The sequence below is a fragment of the Pseudorca crassidens genome, chromosome 13 (assembly GCF_039906515.1).
Source record: "Pseudorca crassidens isolate mPseCra1 chromosome 13, mPseCra1.hap1, whole genome shotgun sequence".
Lineage (NCBI taxonomy): Eukaryota > Metazoa > Chordata > Mammalia > Artiodactyla > Delphinidae > Pseudorca > Pseudorca crassidens.
In genome coordinates, this window is record NC_090308.1 from 33,469,707 (window position 1) to 33,491,689 (window position 21,983).

At 34.8% G+C, this 21,983-nt stretch overlaps 1 protein-coding gene across 13 annotated transcripts in view; it reads left to right on the plus strand.

Annotated features, from left to right (window-relative positions):
* Window positions 1–21,983, plus strand: part of PTPRK (protein tyrosine phosphatase receptor type K) — a 566,337-nt gene that overhangs the window by 124,146 nt on the left and 420,208 nt on the right. For all 13 annotated transcript variants that reach the window (XM_067702150.1, XM_067702139.1, XM_067702144.1 and 10 more), the window contains exon 2: window positions 6,005–6,127. In XM_067702150.1, the coding sequence (XP_067558251.1) occupies window positions 6,005–6,127 (123 nt within the window). The remainder of the gene's footprint in view (window positions 1–6,004; window positions 6,128–21,983) is intronic.

Genomic DNA, 21,983 nt, shown 5'->3' on the forward strand with positions numbered 1-21,983 from the left:
TGGAGGTGAGGCAGAAATCAAAGACCCTTGTTTGTAAGCTTTTAACCAGACTGTGTACTGCCTGTAATTTTCAAGGATACTTAAGATCAGAGTGATCTAACCCAGGGGTTGGTGAACTATGGCCTGATGGCTAAATCCAGCTTGCCACCTGTTTTTGTAATAAAAGTTTTTTTTTTAAATTTAATTTTATTATTATTTGGCTGCATCGGGTCTTAGTTGCGGCACATAGGATTTTCATTGCAGCATGCAGGATCTTTCGTTGCGGCACCTGGGCTCCTCTAGTTGCATCGCGCAGGCTTCTCTCTCCTTGTGGTGCACAGGCTCTAGAGCGTGCAGGCTTAGTTGCCCTGCAGTATGTGGATCTTAGTTCCCCGAACAGGGATTGAACCCAGGTCGCTTGCATTGGAAGGCGGATTCTTAACCACTGCACCACCAGTGAAGTCCCATAAAAGTTTTGTTTGAACACAGCCATACCCATTTGTTAAGTATTCTCTGTGGCTGCTTTCTTGCTACAATGACAACAGTTATGTAGTTGTGATAGAAATGATATGGTCTGCAAAACCTAAAATATTTATTAATTGGCTTTTTACAGTTGAAGTTTGCTGACACCTTGATCTAAAGTAAGGTGTTTCCTTATTGAAAGCGTATCTGATGAGTGTTCAGGGAAAACTTGTAATGGTAATATGATAATATTGTCTTTATGGGAACTCTCTTTAGTCTTTCTGGATAAACTATATGGAAACCATAAGTTTCTTTCTTCGACTTTTGCTGTTTAATATGTGCATAGGTTTGCATTTGTATAGCATATATACAGAGTACACTGTTAAGAAAGGAACATGAAAAAATAAGGTGCTGTTAAAAAAAACTTGTTGAGTGTTAGGGGCTTTACATGCATTATCACTAATCCTCATACAACTGTACTGTAGCTATTATTGTCTTGATTTTATTGGGAAGGAAATTGAAGCTCAAAGAAATAAAATAGGAAAGCTGTATATGTGCTTAGCCATCTCTCCAGGCTTCATCTAGAAATGCTGTCTCTTTCTTGTACCATCTGAGTGGTGGTATGTACCAGTTCCTTAAAATTCCTTAAGTCTTCTTAATTGACGTTGAGGAGATGTTAATATTGCTTCTCTGCAAAGATGGAGGGGAGTAAAACTGGACTTATTTTTCTATTCTGGTTAATTTAGTCTTATTAAAAGAAGATTATTCAGTCAATTGGAGTATAGCATTTGCTTCAAATCATAGACAATTTGAATAGAAGTCTTACTAGCTAAATAATCTTGGATTGTATGTATTAAACATATATTCTTGGCTAGAAATGGAACTCTAGAGATGAACAATTAGATAATTTATGGGTGTGTTTGAAATGAGCTCTTCTCTCATCATTAAGAGTCATTTGTATCTATCAATAAATGTTGGGTTTGGATTTCCATCATGTGTTTCAAGTTCCTTTTCCTTTATGGAGGAGCTAGGCTCAAATAATATTTTCTTCTACTACTTAACTACTAGCAGGGCAAAAGAGTTTTTTTCTGGATCTGAAGTTGTTATCTTTTAAGGAACTCTTATTCATAAATTTTCTTATTTTTCTTCATTAGATCTTCTTTGTTATTGAACCAGAGTGACGCATTAAGACCAGTGACTCATACTTATGACCTCAAAGGCATTCGTCCTTTGCATCTACTTGGATTTGTTTTCCTATTTGAATTTCAGTACTTAAATTGAGAACAAGCATTGTTTATCCTTAGACTGGAGGTAAACTTCTAAGCATTGACTATGATAAGTCAATTCTTATTTTGTATCTTCAATATTCCCAAAAGTTGAAAGGAAAAAAAATATTTTAAGATATCCCAGTAGATTTCAGAGGAAATATGAACTTTATTTAAAAGCATCAATTTTTACACTTTGTAAAACTGCTTTGCTGGGAGAAGACAATATTGACTCAGATTATGAATGGAATTACATTTAAGAGATTCAGTAATAAGTTACTTGTCTGTTCTTTTAAATTTTTTTGTGTGAAATGTATTGGCTTCTTTGTAATGAGTTTTGGGGCTTATACCAGTAAAATTATATTATGGTTCTGATTAGCATAGACAAAGATGATCTATTCAAAGTTAGTTTAATTCAGTATTGCATGTGTCCTAATGTGATATATATTAATCTTTCATTGTGTTCTTAATGGAAGAAAGATTATTTCAAAGTTGATGATCACTTACATGAGCAAATTTGTGTATCACAGCTTAATTCACAATTGGAAAATATTAATTTGCCCATTTTTGAGGGTCATAAAACAACAGTGTTAAGGACATTGCATTTGCCAACATATTTTGTCTAGGACTTTACTCTTACTTTTCAAAACCCTGTATATTCCAATCATTTTAAGAAAATAATAACAAAAATGATCTGTATTTTGAGCTAAATGAAGATTGTTCTTTACAAATAGTAAAGAACCATGAAAGATAATTCTGTGTGTTTCTTGCTATTAGATTCAATCAGAAAATTAAGACTGCATAGATGCCTTGGAGGGGAGAATGTGGAAGGTCCTAGTACAATAGCTTTCAAAAGAATGTCCTCCATAACATGTTCACAGTTGTCCAGGGCCTTACTGACCTTTTATTTTTCTCCAATTCAACTTTGTTCTAAATTAACCTGACCCTGGGTTTTATTGAAAAGTTTGATATCAGAAGGGATTTGAGTTTAGTATTCATTCTTTTATGATTCCACAGAAAGAATCTCTATTTCCATACTCTCTCATAGAGCTGTCTGTTTAAATAAACACTCAAGAATCTCTCTAAATGCTAGATGTTTAGGCAATATAATTTTGGGGATAGGAATACTTCTATTTTTTGTACCTAATGTTTCTTAGTACCTGTCTTTTCTTTGAGTTGCTTAGGAATGTAAAGAAATTCAGGCAAGTCCAAATTAGCTTGACTTTTATTTTCAGGTGAACAGCTTGCAAAGGCTCACAAATGGGTTGTCATAGTGGAAGCAGACCGTTGCAGTGAAAGATCTGTCCTTTAGCTGACTGACTGGCATAGAGGAATTAGCAATCTGTGAAATGGCTCTTCAGAAGTAATTTTCCTCCAAGGGTCAAGGAACTTGCAGTTGCCCGTTTTGCTGAAATAATTTTGCTGTACTCCCTGTAGTCCTGTCACCAGTAGCAAATACAAAAACTGAAAATGTAAGGTGTTTCCTTGTTCATTTTCATCCCCTCTGCCTCAGGACATTTCTTGAGCACCATTTCAGTATTGCCTCCTTTTGTCTAGCTCAGTGAAACTTTAAATTCATAAATTATGTTTTTATTTATGAATTAGAACCTTGCTGTTTCTCTTTTAAATAGATCATAATACTATATATAAAAATGTCTGAACAGAGAAGCATGTGTATAGAAGACTATGTATTAAAGAAGACTTTGTTTTTAGGGCTTTCTAGTGAGCCTTAAATGGTAAACTGGGATTATGCAAAATGGAATTAGCTCAAATGATATTATGTGCTATCTGTTGTAAGGTTGAACCAAATTATCTACCTCCGTTTTCCCCCATTACTCTTTAAACTCTACATAACTGTTGTTATTATTGTTGTTATCATTATTATTATCAATATGGCTTGAATTGTGTCATACTCCTGGATAAAATCCTTTAACGGCTTCATACAATTATAGAATAAAATCTAAATGTTTTATAGTATCTAAAAATCTTTCATATTGTTTTGTTTCTGTTTTGTCCCCTACATACTTTTCATGCTCATTACACAGAATTATTTGAGATTACTTGAGACTCTCCAACATCTCATGTTTCTTTAGATTTGTTATGCCCTTGCTTTTGCTTTTTTTCTAATTTCAATCCAATTTCCTTTCTGGCCTGGCACATCCTTACTCATCTTTAGGCCTAACTCCGTGAAGCCTTCCAAAACCAACTCAGGTATAGGTAGCCAATTCATTTGTCATTTGTGTTCTTTGTGACTTTGGTCATACTGTTATGATCCCTTGTAACATACTGTATTTTATATATATATATATATACTCTCCCATGCATGTCTGTCTATCCCATTCATCAGGCCAATAATAGTATTTTTTTGTATTTTTTATACCCAGTCTGATATACTGTATTAGTCCTTAACTTTGAAATACAAAATTCTTTACAAAAAGATTCATAAACATCTTTTACCAAAGATTTATTCCTATGTTACACATGTGGTGGATAGATATATTGTACCTCTTAGACTAGAATTTATTGTAAATTATAAAATAAAAAGTCATCTTTAAAAAATTCTTCTATCACTCAACTCAGATCGACCAGGAACTTTCCCCAAGACTTTTGACTGATACGGGAGTGAAGTGCAGCAAATAACAGGGTTGACCCACTTACTTTGTATAGCTCTTCCTAGTTGTTATTGCTAATAAGAATCCTGGAGGCTAAAATTAACAATGGCTATGAAGGACAGCAATTAAGCCCATTTGTCTTCCAAATGAACCAATGTAGGTTCCATTGGTAGTTTAAATTGATACACAGAGGTCACTCACAAAGGGCAGTGGAAGCCCTGAAGGTATGGGTTGCACAGCAGTAAGTTATTTTAGGATTGTGAGAGCAAATTATATATTGAGAAAAACTTTCCCCTTGCTATGTGAAGATTCATTTCCTAGCAACCTCTTTTCATTGATTAATTTTAAATTAAAAAATAAATCATTTTTCATGAGAGCATTTATATAAAGGCTGTTTTAGGCATATTTAAAAGACAACATTAAGCTTTCAAGCTGCTGAAGTTTGGTTATTTTAAAGGATTGATGTGGTCATAAGAGTGATTCAAGGAATACCCATATATATATATTCCACTTTTGAAAAAGGTTCTTTGGGCCATAGTGTCATCTGGACATTTCTGATTTTGCCTTCTTTGCATGTAATGCTGGCTTGTCTCTGTCATTGGTGAGGAATATAACTTTTTCATATTCAGATTGATAAATTTTTGATGAAGAAAGTGAATTCTCTGTTTACAGAGAAGAATTTACAGGCCTGAAGTTTACCACCCCCAGCCTGCTGTTTGGTCAGAGAAATCACTGAGTTTCTTCACAAAGATCCCCATGGAAACTAAACAAATAAGCTACTTGAAGGGAGACAGGTTATTGGTTTTTCTCATTAAACCTACTGCTGAATTTTCATTAGTTCTAATCCATTTTCTTTCAAGATTAGACATATAGGCCAGTTCTGATTTTCATGAATTGAATAAACTAAATATGTTGAGTTGTGTGTGCCTATATATGTAGGCTGAGAAGCAAAAGTAATTATTCTACTTCTGCCATAAAATTACCCCAGAAAATAAAGCCAGGAAAAATGACTGATGTAAAGGGGAAAGGCTACCTCCATTTTTAAAAAAGAGGTTATTAAATAAAGTGGAAGTAGTGAGAGTGATTGTAGGCTAATCTGATCGGTTTTATGCTTCGTTCAGTTTTTCCCACTTTTAAGTCGTAATTGTGTGTGAAAGCAATCTAAATGAAGTATGGAAGCATGTTTCACTGACCTCAAACACTTTAGACCTCATAAAGCTGTAAGTATTTCATTTGCTATTATGAGTAGATTTCAAAGTGTTCTTCTAAAGCAAGAAATTTGGTAAATTTAATTATTAACTTCACCTTTTTGAACTTGCTGTATAAAGAAAGACAATTTTCACTTTTTTCTTTCCTCCCCTTCTCCCTGCTAAAGTTGTTAAAAACTATTTAGATTGAAGGTGGTTTGTATATTTCCGGAAAGCCTCACTATTACATATATCTTCTAATATTATTCATATCTAAAAATCTCAGCCTTACTTCTGAGGCTCAAACCACTATCTTATTCACACAAGATACGGATAGAAATTTCATTTTATGTGAACATTTAGTGAAAATAGTGATAAATAGGAGTACATTTATTATTAAATTTATGAGTACCACATTGTACATTTCAGTATAATGTTTTCTTCTCCAGCACATTCTACTGTTTAGAATGTAACAGTAGTTCTTCTTTTCCCCTTTCAGGTGGCTGTACTTTTGATGATGGTCCGGGAGTTTGTGATTACCACCAGGATCTATATGATGACTTTGAATGGGTTCATGTTAGTGCTCAAGAACCTCATTATCTGCCACCCGAGATGCCACAAGGTGAGAATCCTTCTGTTTATCCAGTGTTGGAAAAATCCCTCTGGAATGAATAGCATTTTCTTATGTTAGGTATAGTACAATAATTTAATCATTATAATAAACTATTGTGGTCAAACTGATTGACCCCATCAAAGACCCTCGATGGATTCTTTGCCTTTCCCTCAATAATTTTATATAATCCTATTTTCCTCAAGAATGTTCACTGTATCTTCATTGTCTCTAACTCTGGAAAAATAGAAACATTAGTTTTTTTCCCCCCTGTTCAATAAAAAAGCAAAATGGAAATGAAACCAAGAAATTAAAAAAAAAATAAAATGAAGAACAAACCATATAGTCTAAAAATGAGTTCAGCTTACTTACTACCTATTCTATTAAATCACAAGATTTGATCTAATCAGACTGAAGGGAAACATCTTTATTTCATGGTAGGGAGAGAGCTTATCTCATTCCACTGGCCCTGAGCATGCCAGTGGCTCTGAGGAGAGGCAGCCTGGAGACCAAACTGTCAAATGGAGAGATCTTTTTTGAGTGGATTGTAGAAAAATAGGGCTGAGCCCTACTTTCTTTACCTTGACCTTGTTATATCCTTTGAATTTTGGTTTTGTGAAATAGTACATCTTCTTATTGTTTAAGCCAGTTTGAACTGTGTTTTCTCTTAACTGACATAGGATATTAACATATACATACCATTTTATACACTAGCAGACTAATGTTTGTGCCTTCAATTCTGCATATTAATTTTGAATTAATTCCAAGCTCTGTGCATATATGTTTACCAATAACTTATTAAATTGAGAAATTGAAAATGCAGACAGGAATTTTAAAATACTAAAGAGAATGAATTATTTTTCTAGAATTTAGAAATAAACCAGCCTGGAATATAATTATGTATGATCACATATATAATATACAATATAATTATATTTAATAATGTAATACATTAGTTAGTATTTAATAATATGTAATCACTTTATTATAGTATGTTATCATACATAATTGATGGGATGATTGCCTATTATTAGTAACTTAAGTTTTAAAATACATTTTCAGTATTTTAATCATGATTATAAACACTTTATAACTAATTTTTCCTATTGGTCCACACTGTGATGTACTGTTTGAGAATAGGGTGAATTAAATCTACTTTTTATTCTAAATTGTCACTTATCCCACCCCCCACCCCCCTACCCCCCAAGACTTTCCATTTTGGTATCCATAAGTTTGTTTTCTAAGTCTGTGAATCTGTTTCTGTTTTATAAATAAGTTTATTTGTATCATTTTTTTTTTAGATTCCACATATAAGTATGTCATATGATATTTGTCTTCTTCTGTCTGACTTACTTCACTTGGTATGACAATCTCTAGGTCCATCCATGTTGCTGCAAATGGCATTATTTCATTATTTTTTATGGCCGAGTAGTATTCCATTGTGTGTGTGTATGTGTATATATATACACATATATACCACATCTTCTTTATCCATTCATCTGTCAATGGACAATTAGGTTGCTTCCATGTCTTGGCTATTGTAGATAGTGCTGCTATGAACATGGGGATGCATTATCTTTTTGAAGTATGGTTTTCTCCAGATATATGCCCAGGAGCGGGATTGCTGGATCATATGGTAATTCTGTTTTTAGTTTTATAAGGACCCTCCATGCTGTTCTCCATAGTGGCTGTACCAACTTACATTCACACCAACAGTGTAGGAGGGTTCCCTTTTCTCCACATCCACTCCAGCGTTTATTGTTTGTGGACTTTTTAATGATGGCCATTCTGACTGATGTGACGTGATACCTCATTGCAGTTTTGATTTACATTTCTCTGATAATTAGTTGTGTTGAGCATCTTTTCATGTGCCTACTGGCCATCTGAATGTCTTCTTTGGAGAAATGTTTATTTAGGTCTTCTGCCCATTTTTTGATTGGGTTGTTTGTTTTAGACTCATTTAGTTGTGTAAGTAGGTTTGTATTTTTCTGTCAGAGGTACATAACCTTATTTCTCTGGTACATTTTAATTAAAGAAACTCCTGTAATATTTCACCTGAGTTTTCTCTGTGGTACATTTAGACTGAATTTTTTATATAAAAGTAAAAAGGGTAGGCTGGGATGCACTGTTTTGACTGTTTATCATCAGAGTACAATCAGAAAGATGTTGATTTATGGAAATGTTACCATTGTTAATTACTATTGAAGATGGGTAATGAATAGCTGAAGAGATACTGCTCAGGTGACCTTGCTGGTTCACCTTTGATGAACAGCTTAATCGGTGGTTACAGTACGGGATGATGTGCACAGAAAATGAAAGTGTTAGAAATTCAGCCACATCTTCCAATTAATAGGACATTAATTAATTAATCATGCAGAGGAGGGAAAAAGGTCACAGCCACTTTATTTTTACCAAATATAATTTGTGCTTGGTTTTCAGAGAAGGTGAAAGAAAGCATCCATGTATATATTCTTCTTTTACTGTTCTCTTTTTACAATCTATACTGTTTTTTTCATTTTCCTTCTGATATTCCTTTAAAATGCTCACTGAACATTATTCATAAATTGGGAAAAAGGAGACATTTAGATTTATCTTATTAAAATTTTATGAATGATAAATTTATTTTAAAGTAAATAGTCAGTAAATGTTAATGCTTACTTTTTTCAGTTATTAAAAAAAGAGAACTCAAACATTTACCAACTCGAAAGTAAGAAGGCTGGGCCTGTGATGCACACTTGTTATTGAACTCTCTTTACAATACTTGGACATTGTTAATTGACTTCTGTTTATTGATCTTTTTGGAATGAAAAGGTAGACGGGAAGATGAAAGAGAGGGTGAATAAATAGATTAGAATAAGAAAAGAATTGGGCTTCCCTGGTGGCGCAGTGGTTAAGAATCTGCCTGCCAATGCAGGGGACACGGATTTGAGCCCTGGTCTGGGAAGGTCCCACATGCCGTGGAGCAACTAAGCCTACGTGCCACAACTACTGAGCCTGTGCTCTAGAGCCCACAAGTCACAACTACTGAAGCCTGCGTGTCTAGAGCCTATGTTCCACAACAAGAGAAGCCACCGCAATGAGAAGCCTGCACACCGCAATGAAGAGTAGCCCCCGCTCTCTGCAACTAGAGAAAGCCCAACAATGAAGACCCAACGCAGCCAAAAATAAATAACTTAATTAATTAAAAAAAAAGAGAGAGAAAATAAGAAAAGAATGAAGATGGGTAGAAAAGAAGAAAATTATTTCTTCTCATTTGAAGACGTAATGCTGTCAATAATTGCTTAAAGTGTTCTTTAGCAAAACTGCCTTTGTCAGGTGACAATGATGGTGGCTGAAAGGCCAGCTAAGTACGTTTAAAATAGCATGCAAAAGAATGAGTATATCCTAATGGCCAAAAATCATATGAAGGTGTGAGCACCTGCTCAACTCAGTCATCAAAGGAATGCAAATTAAAACCACATTGAGAAACTTCTACACACTGAGCAGAAAGATGAAAATCAAAATTTAAGTGTTGGTGAGAGTATGGAGAAAGTAAAACTCTTCATATACTGTACTATAGTCAGGTATAAATCTGTACAACCACTTTGTACAGCCTAATGACCCAACAGATCCATTTTGGGGTATATGCCCAGCAGAACTGAGTACACATGTTTTCCAAATGACATGTACAAGGGTATTTACAGCATCAGTATCCAAAATAGTCCCAAACTGAAAACAATCCAAATGTCTGTCAACAGTGCAATGAATAAATAAATGGTGATTAGTCACATAATGGAATATTACACTGCAGTGTAAATGAACAAACTGTTGCCATATATGATATGGATGAATCTCACACACATAATCTTGAGGGAAAGAAACACAAAAGGATAATGTACTGTATTTCATTTATGTAAATTTCAAAACCAGGCAAAACAAATTGATGATGTTAGAAGTCAGGGTATTATTTACCTCCAGGAAGGTCTGGCAGGGGTTGGGGATGGTTAGTGCTTGGAAGGTGGCATGAAGGGGGCTTCTGGATGCTGGTAATACAGTCTTTCTTGATCTGGATGGTGTTTTCACAGGTGTACTCAAACTGAAAATCATTGAGCTGTACAATTATGAGCTGTGTACTTTCCTCTAGGTATCTTATATGTTAATAGAAAATGGCAAAAAACAGAGTAAATAAAACCAATGCTCACAAGGATACTTTGGGGAAACTAGGCTAAGAATTAAAAAATGTTATAGTTTACAATGAAAGATATATAATAGGATACCTCAGATGGGCTCAAACTCCTTTTTTCTCACCAACCTGGACCCCCCACATTCAAAGATAATATGATCTTTGACATCTCTGAGCCTTTGTATGTTCTCTTCCCTCTGTTGAGACAATTCTCTGTTCACTTACCACTCACCAAACTCCTATCCATTCTTACTATGTCTACTTAAGTTCCATCTGCTTTGGGAAGATTTTCCTGGTTGGCATGGAGCTTTTTTTTGTTTGTTTTTTTCTTTTTTTTGAGGTATGCGGGCTTCTCACTGCTGTGGCCTCTCCCGTTGCGGAGCACAGGCTCCGGACACGCAGGCTCAGCGGCCATGGCTCACGGGCCTAGCCGCTCCGCGGCATGTGGGATCTTCCCGGACCGGGGCACGAACCCGCGTTCCCTGCATCGGCAGGCAGACTCTCAACCACTGCGCCACCAGGGAAGCCCGGCATGGAGCTTTTATATAATATTTCTTCTATCTTCACATTCAGATATGCTCCCCACTGTACTTGATACGTATTTCAATTGCTATTATAGTACTTTTTTTTTTTAAGAAGATGTTGGGGGTAGGAGTTTATTAATTAATTAATTAATTTTTGCTGTGTTGGGTCTTCGTTTCTGTGCAAGGGCTTTCTCTAGTTGTGGCAAGTGGGGGCCACTCTTCATCGCGGTGCGCAGGCCTCTCACTCTCGCGGTCTCTCTTGTTGCGGAGCACAGGCTCCAGACGCGCAGGCTCAGTAGTTGTGGCTCACGGACCTAGTTGCTCCACGGCATGTGGGATCCTCCCAGACCAGGGCTCGAACCCATGTCCCCTGCATTAACAGGCAGATTCTCAACCACTGTGCCACCAGGGAAGCCCTATAGTACTCTTAAAAATACCTCCTTCTTTCCACTAAACTATAATGCCCTCATGAACATAAATCATATTTTTCATCTTTGATTTCCTAAGGCACTATTTCATTTTACTTAGGAAAATTGTCAACTTATATAATGTGGTTTAAATATTTTGGTCAAGGGTTGAACAAAAAAGGTCTTTCTCTTGCTAAAAAATTAATTGAATAAGAAAAAATACTTCATTTCCCAATATTATATTCAGCTCAGATTTTAATGTAGTTAGAAGACCTTCACATACTTACTAATATTTAGCTTTGCCTTTATAAATGATTTCACCTGTTTATTTTGGATGTAATTTTCAATGTTATTAATACCAAAGAAGGAGCTCCCTTTTAGTATCTCGCTCTTTCTTTTGTCTTTTGCTAGTCAAATTAATCCCAATCTTCTACTCTTCAAAAGTCTAGTCTATAAAAATCAAATCCATAGAGAATGAGAAACGTTGCAGGGAACTGGAAATTGTTCTTCTATCTCAAATATATCTGTGTTCATGACCTTGTTTGTCGGTTGTTCCTTTATACTTGTGACATCATGAAACAAATTCATTGGATAATTTTACTACATGTTCTGACCTAGATCTGAGCATAGAGATCATGATTGACATCTCAATACATTTATCTTCAAGTGTAATTATAACTGCTTTTACTTTTTAACAGGGTTTTGTAAAATGACTAATTGAATTTTAGAGTCTCTAGAGTACCCATTTGACAGCATAAAATTACGCTACATTGTATCCTACCTTGAATTTGGTACCTTTCACTGATAATAATGTAAATCACTATACAGAGTTCCATCTGTAAAATGGAATAGAATAGACATTCTTTCTGTCTATGTATCTATGTGTCTATCTCTGTATCTAAAAGGCCTTTGTCATTAAATTAATCTGAAGATTGAAGTAAGAAACCATTCCTCCTTTGTTGTAAAGCTTAGTGAGGTGTGATTCAGTAGTTTAAGGCCCTACTAGATCTCAATTTTGCCCCCTTGTCAAATCCTCAAACTAAAATTTAGAGAGCAAATGGCATTACACTGAGAGCGATAAGAAATGAAATGTGCCTTTATATTTACATATTATTTTTAGAACTGTGTATCCTTTTTTTCTTTCTTTTATTTTTATCCCAGCGTTTAAACATAAATTATTAGCCACGTTGTTAAAATAAGGCTTGTTTCTTCAATATCTATTTGGAGAAACTAAATGTGTTTTGTACTCGATAGTGAGCATGCATGGGTCTCATGATTTTGTGCCTGGCTTTCTTCTGAGAGTGTTATATAGTGAAAATTGAATAAAATATTTGATTTATATGATAACATATATAACTAAGAGAATTTCAGCTAAGTTTTTCTATGTAATGATAATAGTCTCTTAGCTTTCTAAGACAAGACTTAGGCAAAATTTACTAAATAATATTAGTATCCAGTGTATCATATTTTAATATATCTAAGAAATTTCAAGGGAGTTTTTTTGTTATCTTACCATTTCTAACCTATAGTCTGTCTCTCTGGGAACCTTAGTCACTCATTAAAATGAGTGGATCACCTTGCCTAATATTTCCATTACCCTCTTGTAGACAATTGATAATAAGGCATGTGTTTCTTTTTTGTTTAATTGATTTTTATTTATATTTTTTACTTTAATTTTTTTATACAGCAGGTTATTATTAGTTATTTTATACATATTAGTGTATATATGTCAATCCCAATCTCCCAATTCATCCCCCCCGCCCATCTTCCCACTTTCCCCTTTTGGTGTCCATACGTTTGTTCTCTACATATTTGTCTCTATTTCTGCCTTGCAAACAGTTCATCTGTACCGTTTTTCTAGACTCCACATATATGTTTTAATATACGATATTTATTTTTCTCTTTCTGACTTACGTCACTCTGTATGGCAGTCCCTAGGTCCATCCACATCTCTACAAATGACCCGAATTCCTTCCTTTTTATGGCTGAGTAATATACCATTGTGTATATGTACCATGTCTACTGTACCCATTCGTCTGTCGATGGGCATTTAGGTTGCTTACATGACTTCGCTATTGTAAATAGTGCTGCAGTGAACATTGGGGTGCATGTGTCTTTTTGAATTATGGTTTTCTCTGGGTATATGCCCAGTACTGTGATTGCTGGGTCATATTGTAATTCTGCTTTTAGTCTTTTAAGGGACCTCCATACTGTTCTCCATAGTGGCTGTATCAATTTACATTCTCACCAACAGTGCAAGAGGGTTCCCTTTTCTCCACACCCTCTCCAGCATTTGTTATTTGTAGATTTTCTGATGATGCCCATTCTGACTGGTGTGAGGTGATACCTCATTGTAGTTTTGATTTGCATTTCTCTAATAATTAATGATGTTGAGCAGCTTTTCATGTGCCTCTTGGCCATCTATATATCTTCTTTGGAGAAATGTCTATTTAGGTGTTCTGCCCATTTTTGGATTGGGTTGTTTGTTTTTTTAATGTTGAGCTGCATGAGCTGTTATATATATTTTGGAGATTAATCCTTTGTTCGTTGATTTGTTTGAAAAAATTTTCTCCCATTCTGAGAGTTGTCTTTTCGTCTTGTTTATGGTTTCCTTTGCTGTACAAAAGCTTCTAAGTTTCATTAGGTCCTATTTGTTTTTTTTGTTTGTTTTTATTTCCATTACTCTAGGAGGTGGGTCAAAAAAAGATCTTGCTGTGATGTATGTCAAAGAGTGTTCTTCCTATGTTTTCATCTTAGGGTTTTATAGAATCTGGTCTTACATTTAGGTCTTTAATCCATTTTGAGTTTATTTTTGTGTATGGTGTTAGAGAGCATTCTAATTTCATTCTTTTACATGTAGCTGTCCAGTTTTCCCAGCACCACTTATTTAAGAGACTGTCTTCTCCATTGTATATGCTTGCCTCCTTTGTCATAGATTAGTTGACCATAGGTGCATGGGTTTATCTCTGGGCTTTCTATCCTGTTCCATTGATCTATATTTCTGTTTTTGTGCCAGTACCATATTGCCTTGATCACGGTAGCTTTATAGTATAGTCTGAAGTTGGGGAGTCTGATTCCTCCAGCTCCGTTTTTTCCCCTCAAGACTGCTTTGGCTATTCAGGGTCTTTTGTGTCTTCATAGAAATTTTAAGATTTTTCATTCTAGTTCTGTAAAAAATGCCATTCATAATTTGATAGGGATTGCATTGAATCTGTAGATTGTTTGGAGTAGTATAGTCATTTTCACAATATTGATTCCTTCCATCCAAGAACATGGTATATCTCTCCATCTGTTTGTGTTATCTTTGATTTCTTTCATCAGTGTCTTATGGTTTTCTGAGTACAGGTCTTTTACCTCCTTAGATAGGTTTATTCCTAGATATTTTATTCTTTTTTGTTGCAATGGTGAATAGGATTGTTTCCTTAATTTCTCTTTCTGATCTTTCATTGTTAGTGTATAAGAATGCAAGAGATTTCTGTGCATTAATTTTGTATCCAGTAACTTTACCAAATTGATTGATTATCTCTAATAATTTTCGGTGGCATCTTTAGGATTCTCTATGTATAGTATCATGTCATCTGCAAACAGTGAGAGTTTTAGGTCTTCTTTTCCAATTTGTATTCCATTTATTTCTTTTTCTTTTCTGATTGCGTGGTTAGGACTTCCAAAATTATGTTGAATAAGAGTGGTGAGAGTGGACATCCTTGTTTTGTTCCTGATCTTAGAGGAAATGCTTTCAGTTTTTCACTCTTGCGAATGATGTTTGCTGTGCGTTTGTTGTATGTGGCCTTTATGATGTTGAGGTAGGTTCCCTCTATGCCCACTTTCTGGAGAGTTTTTATCATAAATGGGTGTTGAATTTTGTCAAAAGCTTTTTCTGCATCTATGGAGATGATCATATAGTTTTTATTCTTCAATTTGTTAATATGCTGTATCACACTGATTGATATGTGCATATTGAAGAATCCTTGCATTCCTGGGATAAATCCCACTTTATCATGTTGTATGTTCCTTTTAATGTGTTGTTGGATACTGTTTGCTAGTATTTTGTTGAGGATTTTTGCCTCTATATTCCTCAGTGATATTGATCTGTAATTTTCTTTTTTTGTAGTATCTTTGTCTGGTTTTGGAATCAGGGTGATGGTGGCCTCATAGAATGAATTTGGGAGTGTTCCTTCCTCTGAAATTTTTTTGGAAGAGTTTGAGAAGGATGGGTGTTAGCTCTTCTCTAAATGTTTGATAGAATTCACCTGTGAAGCCATCTGGTCCTGGACTTGTGTTTGTTGGAAGATTTTTAATTACAGTTTCAATTTCATTACCTGTGATTGGTCTGTTCATATTTTCTATTTCTTCCTGATTCAGTCTTGGAAGGTTATACCTTTCTAATAATTTGTCCATTTCTTCCAGGTTGTCCATTTTATTGGCATAGAGTTGCTGGTAGTAGTCTATTATGATGCTTTGTATTTGCGGTGTCCGTTGTAACTTCTGTTCTTTCATTTCTAAATTTATTGTTTTGAGTCCTCTCCCTCTTTTTCTTGACGAGTCTGGCTAACGGTTTATCAATTTTGTTTATCTTCTGAAAGAACCAGCTTTTAGTTTTATTGATCTTTGCTATTGTTTTCTTTGTATCTATTTCATTTATTTCTGCTCTGATTTTTATGATTTCTTTCCTTCACTGACGTTGGGTGTTTTTTGCTCCTCTTTCTCTAGTTCCTTTAGGTGTAAGGTTAGATTGTTTATTTGGGATTTTTCTTGTTTCTTGAGGTAGGTTTGTATTGCTATAGACTTTCCTCTTAGAACTGCTTTTGCTGCATCCCATCGTTTTTGAACCGTGTTTTTGTTGTCATTTGTCTCTACTATTTTTTTTTTTTTTGCGTTATGTGGGCCCCTCACTGCTGTGGCCTCTCCCACCACGGAGCACAGGCTCCAGACGCACAGTCCCAGCGGCCATGACCCACGGGCCCAGCTGCTCCGTGGCATATGGGATCTGCCCGGACCGGGGCACGAACCTGCATCCCCTGCATCGGCAGGTGGACTCTCAACCACTGCGCCACCAGCGAAGCCCTGGTAGAGTTCTTTTTTTGAAAGCAATACTTCTCAGCACTCAAATATGTAAAATTGATAACAAGGAGCCACTGGTTCCAGAACCTGCTTGCTTTGTACTTCCTACCTCGCTCCTCTACCCGTTTCCTCTCTACCTTCCAGCTCCATCAAGATGGCTTCTCTGAAAAATACTTACAGAAGTAAGGCTCCAAGAGACATTTTGCAAACAATGGTTAGATGCACACCAAACACTTTGAGATAAGCATCTCTGAAATGAGGGTACTTGCTACCATTACCTGTGACTTACTGGTAGTTTACTGGGTTTTACTGTACCAGGAGAATGAGATATATTTTTAATCCTCACATGAGCCCTACAAAATTAGTGACGTTTTAGACATAAGTAGAGTAAATAACTAGGTGAAAGCAACCGAGGGGCAGAGTTTGAAGTTAGGTCTGTTTGTCTAACATCACAGTTACTCTTGCCACAGTGCCCTCCTGGTTCATAGTTGTAGTGTGGCTGATAAATTTCCTTGACTTGGTCTTAGATCTCTAAATCCTCTATAAAGTCAGCTATATATTAGCTTTAATCTAGAATGATTTCCTACTACTTCATTTGAAATACTGTTTCTTTCCAAAATTTAAAAGCTTTAAATGATTGTGTCTTAATCATCATATGAAATGAGATCTGAGAGTCACTGTTGTTTGGAATTTCTGCCAAGCTTCAGGGTTTCCTCTGTGACATTCTCACCCTCTAGTGAGATGCTTTGTCCTTTTTTTGATTTACCTGTATGTTATTTTTAGTTATTTGATGAATACTTGCTTGCGTGGCTGTCTGTCTAAGCAAACTTTTTGAAACACATATATTATCTGCTGTCTCATTAGAGCATGTATGGTAGAAGAAAAATTTTTGGACTAAAGAACTCAGACTAAAGGTTAGGGTTTGAAAATAATCTTAAGACTTTTTTTGCAATGGGGTATTTTAGGACTAGAATTACGGGCTTATTTCCATGTGCTCTTCCAAAACCATGTCATCATGTGTCTGTTGGTGCTTTTGCCCTCGGCACAGAGAAGACAGTTTACCACATTTAAGATGCTTATTAAAAACAATGGGAGTTGGAGGCAGTGCAGGGTCAGAGAGTGAAAGGCTGTAAAGGACTACGTGAACGGTGAGTTACTTCATGAGGTCCAGTTTTTAATGTAAGTACTATTACCCTTGTGGACATAAATGCAGCATGAAGAATATCCAAATTACAGTGGACAGAAATGGCATGCTGAGACAGGAATATTTTCCTGTTATTTCAAGTATGAAATGTATCTAGGTTAGATATGTCCCGATATATCTCAGGGGAAGAAAACAGGCCAGTATTTAAAAAAAAAAAAAAAAAAGGAAGAAAAGAAATTAATATTGGTGTCAGTGCTAGAGAACTTCCAACCTCCTAAATGAATTAGGGCTAAGAATACAGAGTAATCTCAAAGACTATGCAGTCACCTTTAACATGCCTTAAAATAAAATCAATACATGGCCCAAGGAAACAAAATTACTTTTCCTTGGGGGGAGTGTGACTGAAAGTACAGTTACGACCTTATACTTTCCTCTCTAAAAATAAACTTGCCTCATGATGACTAAAGAACTCTCTTAGACACTCTCAGCTTAAAAGCTTTGTCTTCAAACACAAGAAGAATAACGGGAAATAATTATGCAAAAAAGCAAAGAAATCTAAGTGATTAAATTAGAGATTATTTAAAAATATGTGACGTTAATTTTCTCATATAGTTAACATTGTGAAAAATATAGAGCTATGCATATATATTTATCATTACATAAAAAGATACTTTGGAAATCTTGGAAGATTGTCAGTTTTCCAACCTTATGTATGTTGAGAGTATGGTGGTATGTTGACAGACCTCTTCCCCCTACTTCAGAGAGGAAATTATTGATTGAGAAATATTTCTCAACAAAAGTGAATGTTTTATATATTTAGAACACGTGACAACTTAAAATGCCAGCAGCATCATGAAATCTTCACCTCGGGACAATAAAAAGATATGCTGACTTGCTTCTTGTTGTTTATGAGAATAAAATTAAATAGGACAGTTCCACAAATTTCATAAGGTCAATTATATATTTCTGTACCTCCCTCCCTTCCCCAATTCTGAAATAGTTGGTGAATTAAATAGAAAAGTAGAATGGCAAATCTGGCTATTTAAAAATTATGTTTTGAGTGTGTGATTTTTATCCAAGCTAGGTTAGACTTAATAGATAATTAAAAAAAAATGCTTTTCTGACCAATTCTATCCATTCCTATGACATTTCACTTAATTCTCATAAAAGCCCTTTCAGGTATGTATTAATGCTTGCTATAGATGAGGGAACTGAGGTTCCTAGAGGTCAAATAAGTTTCCAGAGGTTTCATGTCTTGGGAACCTCAAGATTGGGAATCCAAGTATGTAGAAATATAGGAGAAAGATCTCAATTTTGAACTCTATGTAAACATTTTGGAGTACAGATCCTTCTTTAGAGAATACAGAAAAAAAAGCTTCAGGGCTGACTTGGAAGTATCGCAAAAGTTAATCTGTCATGCTTTCTCCAGCTCCAAATAATGGAAAGCCCAACTCAAAATGTCTTTAAACCGTAAATAAGGAAAGCTGCTTTCACATAACAGGAGGTCCAGGATTGTCTAATTAAGTGGTTCAGTGATGTCCTCAAGGTTCCAGGTTCTTTTGTCTCTCTGCTCCTCTACTCTTAAGGTCATCTTTTAACCTCAGGCTAGCTCCCCTCATGGGTATAAGATCTGCAGCTATTCTAGGTATTAATTTCAGACATGAAGAAAAAGAGGTTGTCTCTTCCTTATGTCTGTTTTTATTTTTTTAATCAACGTAAAGAACTTTTCTGAGGTACTCATCAACAGATTTCTCTTCTTGTCCAACTGGCCATAATTATGTCCCATATCTATGCCTAAACCAATCAGTGATGAGCAGAATAAGACATGATTGGCTGATACTATAAAGCCTGTCCTCCTCCCCTAATTGGAGCTGAGGTTGAAGTTAATGCCGGTTTCTCCTGGTACATGTGGCTAGCCAGGTTGTAATGGAGTAAGGACGGGAGGATACTGGGGAGGTAAACAACGGTGCCCATTACAAAACTATCTAATGCAGATATAGTAGGAGAGATATATAGGTAGTAGTATTCAGAGGCTGTGATATTTAGAAGAGTGAACAAATAAAGCAGTTATAATAGCAGCATGATATTCTCTAATGCTTGTCAGCCTAGTGTGAGTTTTTCCTTGACTTCAAAGCATTTACTGTATCTGAAACTTGAGAAATGGGAAATCTTCCTGCCTTAGTAAATTTGTTTTCTAACGGCAATTGTTACTATTGAGAGTTTTTATATTATCTTTTTTCTTATGACATAGAAGAAATAAGTCAACATAGTTTATAAAAACTCAAAACCTAAAAATGACTGAAGTATTATATAATGTAAATGAACACATGCTAAAGATATGTTTAATTCATCAATTCAGGAACCAGCAATATAGTAAGACTGGTTCAAAAGATTATAGGAACAAGGGAGGCATTTATAGTCACTGAAAGAAAGAATGCTGAAGTAAGATTCCTAATTTTATACTAAATAAATTAATGTCTAGCAGGGCAATACATTTGAAACCTTTGAGGTTATCTTTACTACCAAACAGAAATCATTTGCCACTCTACTAGACAAAATTTATTTGTATTTTTCTCGTTTAAGTTTGTATTGCCATGAGCTTTCTGCAAATTAACATCTTCTCTCACAGATTTATTAAATGTCTTAATCAATAATGAATAGTACTCAGACAAAGGTACGTACAATTAAAGAATCAGCTAATTCTTGGGTGAAGGATATGTAGTCATTCTTTTGCCTAGTTGCAAGTTTTGGAACTTTTTTAACAGTTCCCCCTTATGATCGTAAATACTCTCCAAAGATAATTCTTGTTAAAAACAACAACAAAAAAAGATGGTTGAAATATATGGAGCATACCAAACAATTATTTTTAGTTTCTGTGGTCTCATAAGTTAAGGGAACAAATCTTTGTGGTTGTCCAAAGCCCCATAGGAAACTTCACAGTTTATGAGGAAAGGCTTTTTGAAATTTTTGTTTTTCTGAATTTAGGGTCTTATTATGCAGGCAGAATCAAACGATTTATTGCAGGAGGTTAGTCACTTGACTAAGATAGTAGCATAGGTGTCTGAGAACAAAGAATAATATCAATATTTTAATATTGCTCATAGTAATATTTATTACCATAGTAATTATATTAATTTCTATTAATATTTAGTATTTAAAAATAAAATAGAATATAATGTCATTATAAGAAAACTCTTCTAGAAGTAATGAAGTTGTGTGTTTGTTTTTAAAAATCAAAACCATAATAAAATCAGCTTAATGCACAAAAGAAGTTATCTGCAGAGGTACAGAATTTCTGCTCAAATTACACAGAAAGTTGGGAATAATTTTTACAGCCTCTTTTTAAGAGGAGATTGAAATTGCTAAGATCAATTTGTTATTTTAACAGAAAGAAAACATAATTCTAGTCTGGCATTAATGTGATGTTTGGCAGTAAAAGCTAAGAAAAAATTACAAAAAAGCCTGTCAAAACTGAGCCAAAGTTTTCAACACAGTTCATCGCCTCTTTTCAGGACACATTATTTGCAGGTGTTATACTTCAAAAATACTCCAAAATAAATAAATTTTCCTCTGCAAACTTGTTACAGTTTCTTATATCCACTGAAGTTTTACCTGGACTAATTTCTTTCAACGTTCTAAAACAATTATACTTATTTTTTCCTTTAAGACAAACTTTCTGTCTTTTCCCTTGCACATAATAGGTCATCCCTTGGTTCATAGACATCTCCACTTAATGTCAAAAGTCTGTTTCCAAAAAGTAGATATTCTATGTGAGAATGTTAAATAAGAAGGAGTCAATTTCCTATTGTTTTAAATGGGAAAAAATGTAATGTGTTAGATTGCTAACTAAAATGCCTGATCAGTTAATTAAAATGTAGCTGAAACATAGCATACATAATAGGTTATCAAAGTAGGTGGTATAATGCTTGAAAAAACTTTTTCCTGATCCAAAAAAATTATTATGATCCAAATAACTAAATTTATTACAGAGTTTCTTTGTATGGAATACGTTGCTTTATATTCATTATATCTGCACACATACCACTTGTAGTCACTCTGAGCTTTTCAAAATATTTACATAATTCTGATGTTTTACTGCATTTGGATGTAACACACAACTCTTGCCATGCATAGTTTTATTTATCAACTATATTGATGTTTTGAGTCATAAGTAAAAATATTTTTTCAGAAAAAATATTGGCCAAAAACTTTGTATTGAGAGATATCTCTATTAAGTTGGATATTAAACCAAGAATCATTCTGCTGATAAAAATGTTAACAAGGGAAACATTTTGTGGGAACACCTGTGTATGGAATGTATCAGAAGTTCACCTGACACTGGTTGTCAGGACAGAGGTTTTATTTATTTATTTTTTATTGGGTAAGATTGGTTTATGACATTATATGTTTCGTGTGTGTCACATTATATTTCTACTTCTGTATACACCATGGTGTGCTCACCACCAAACATTTATTTTCTATCCATCACCATACAGTTGATCCTTTTTACCCATTTCTCCACCCACCACACCCAGCCCCTTTCCCTCTGGTAACCACTACCCTGTTCTCT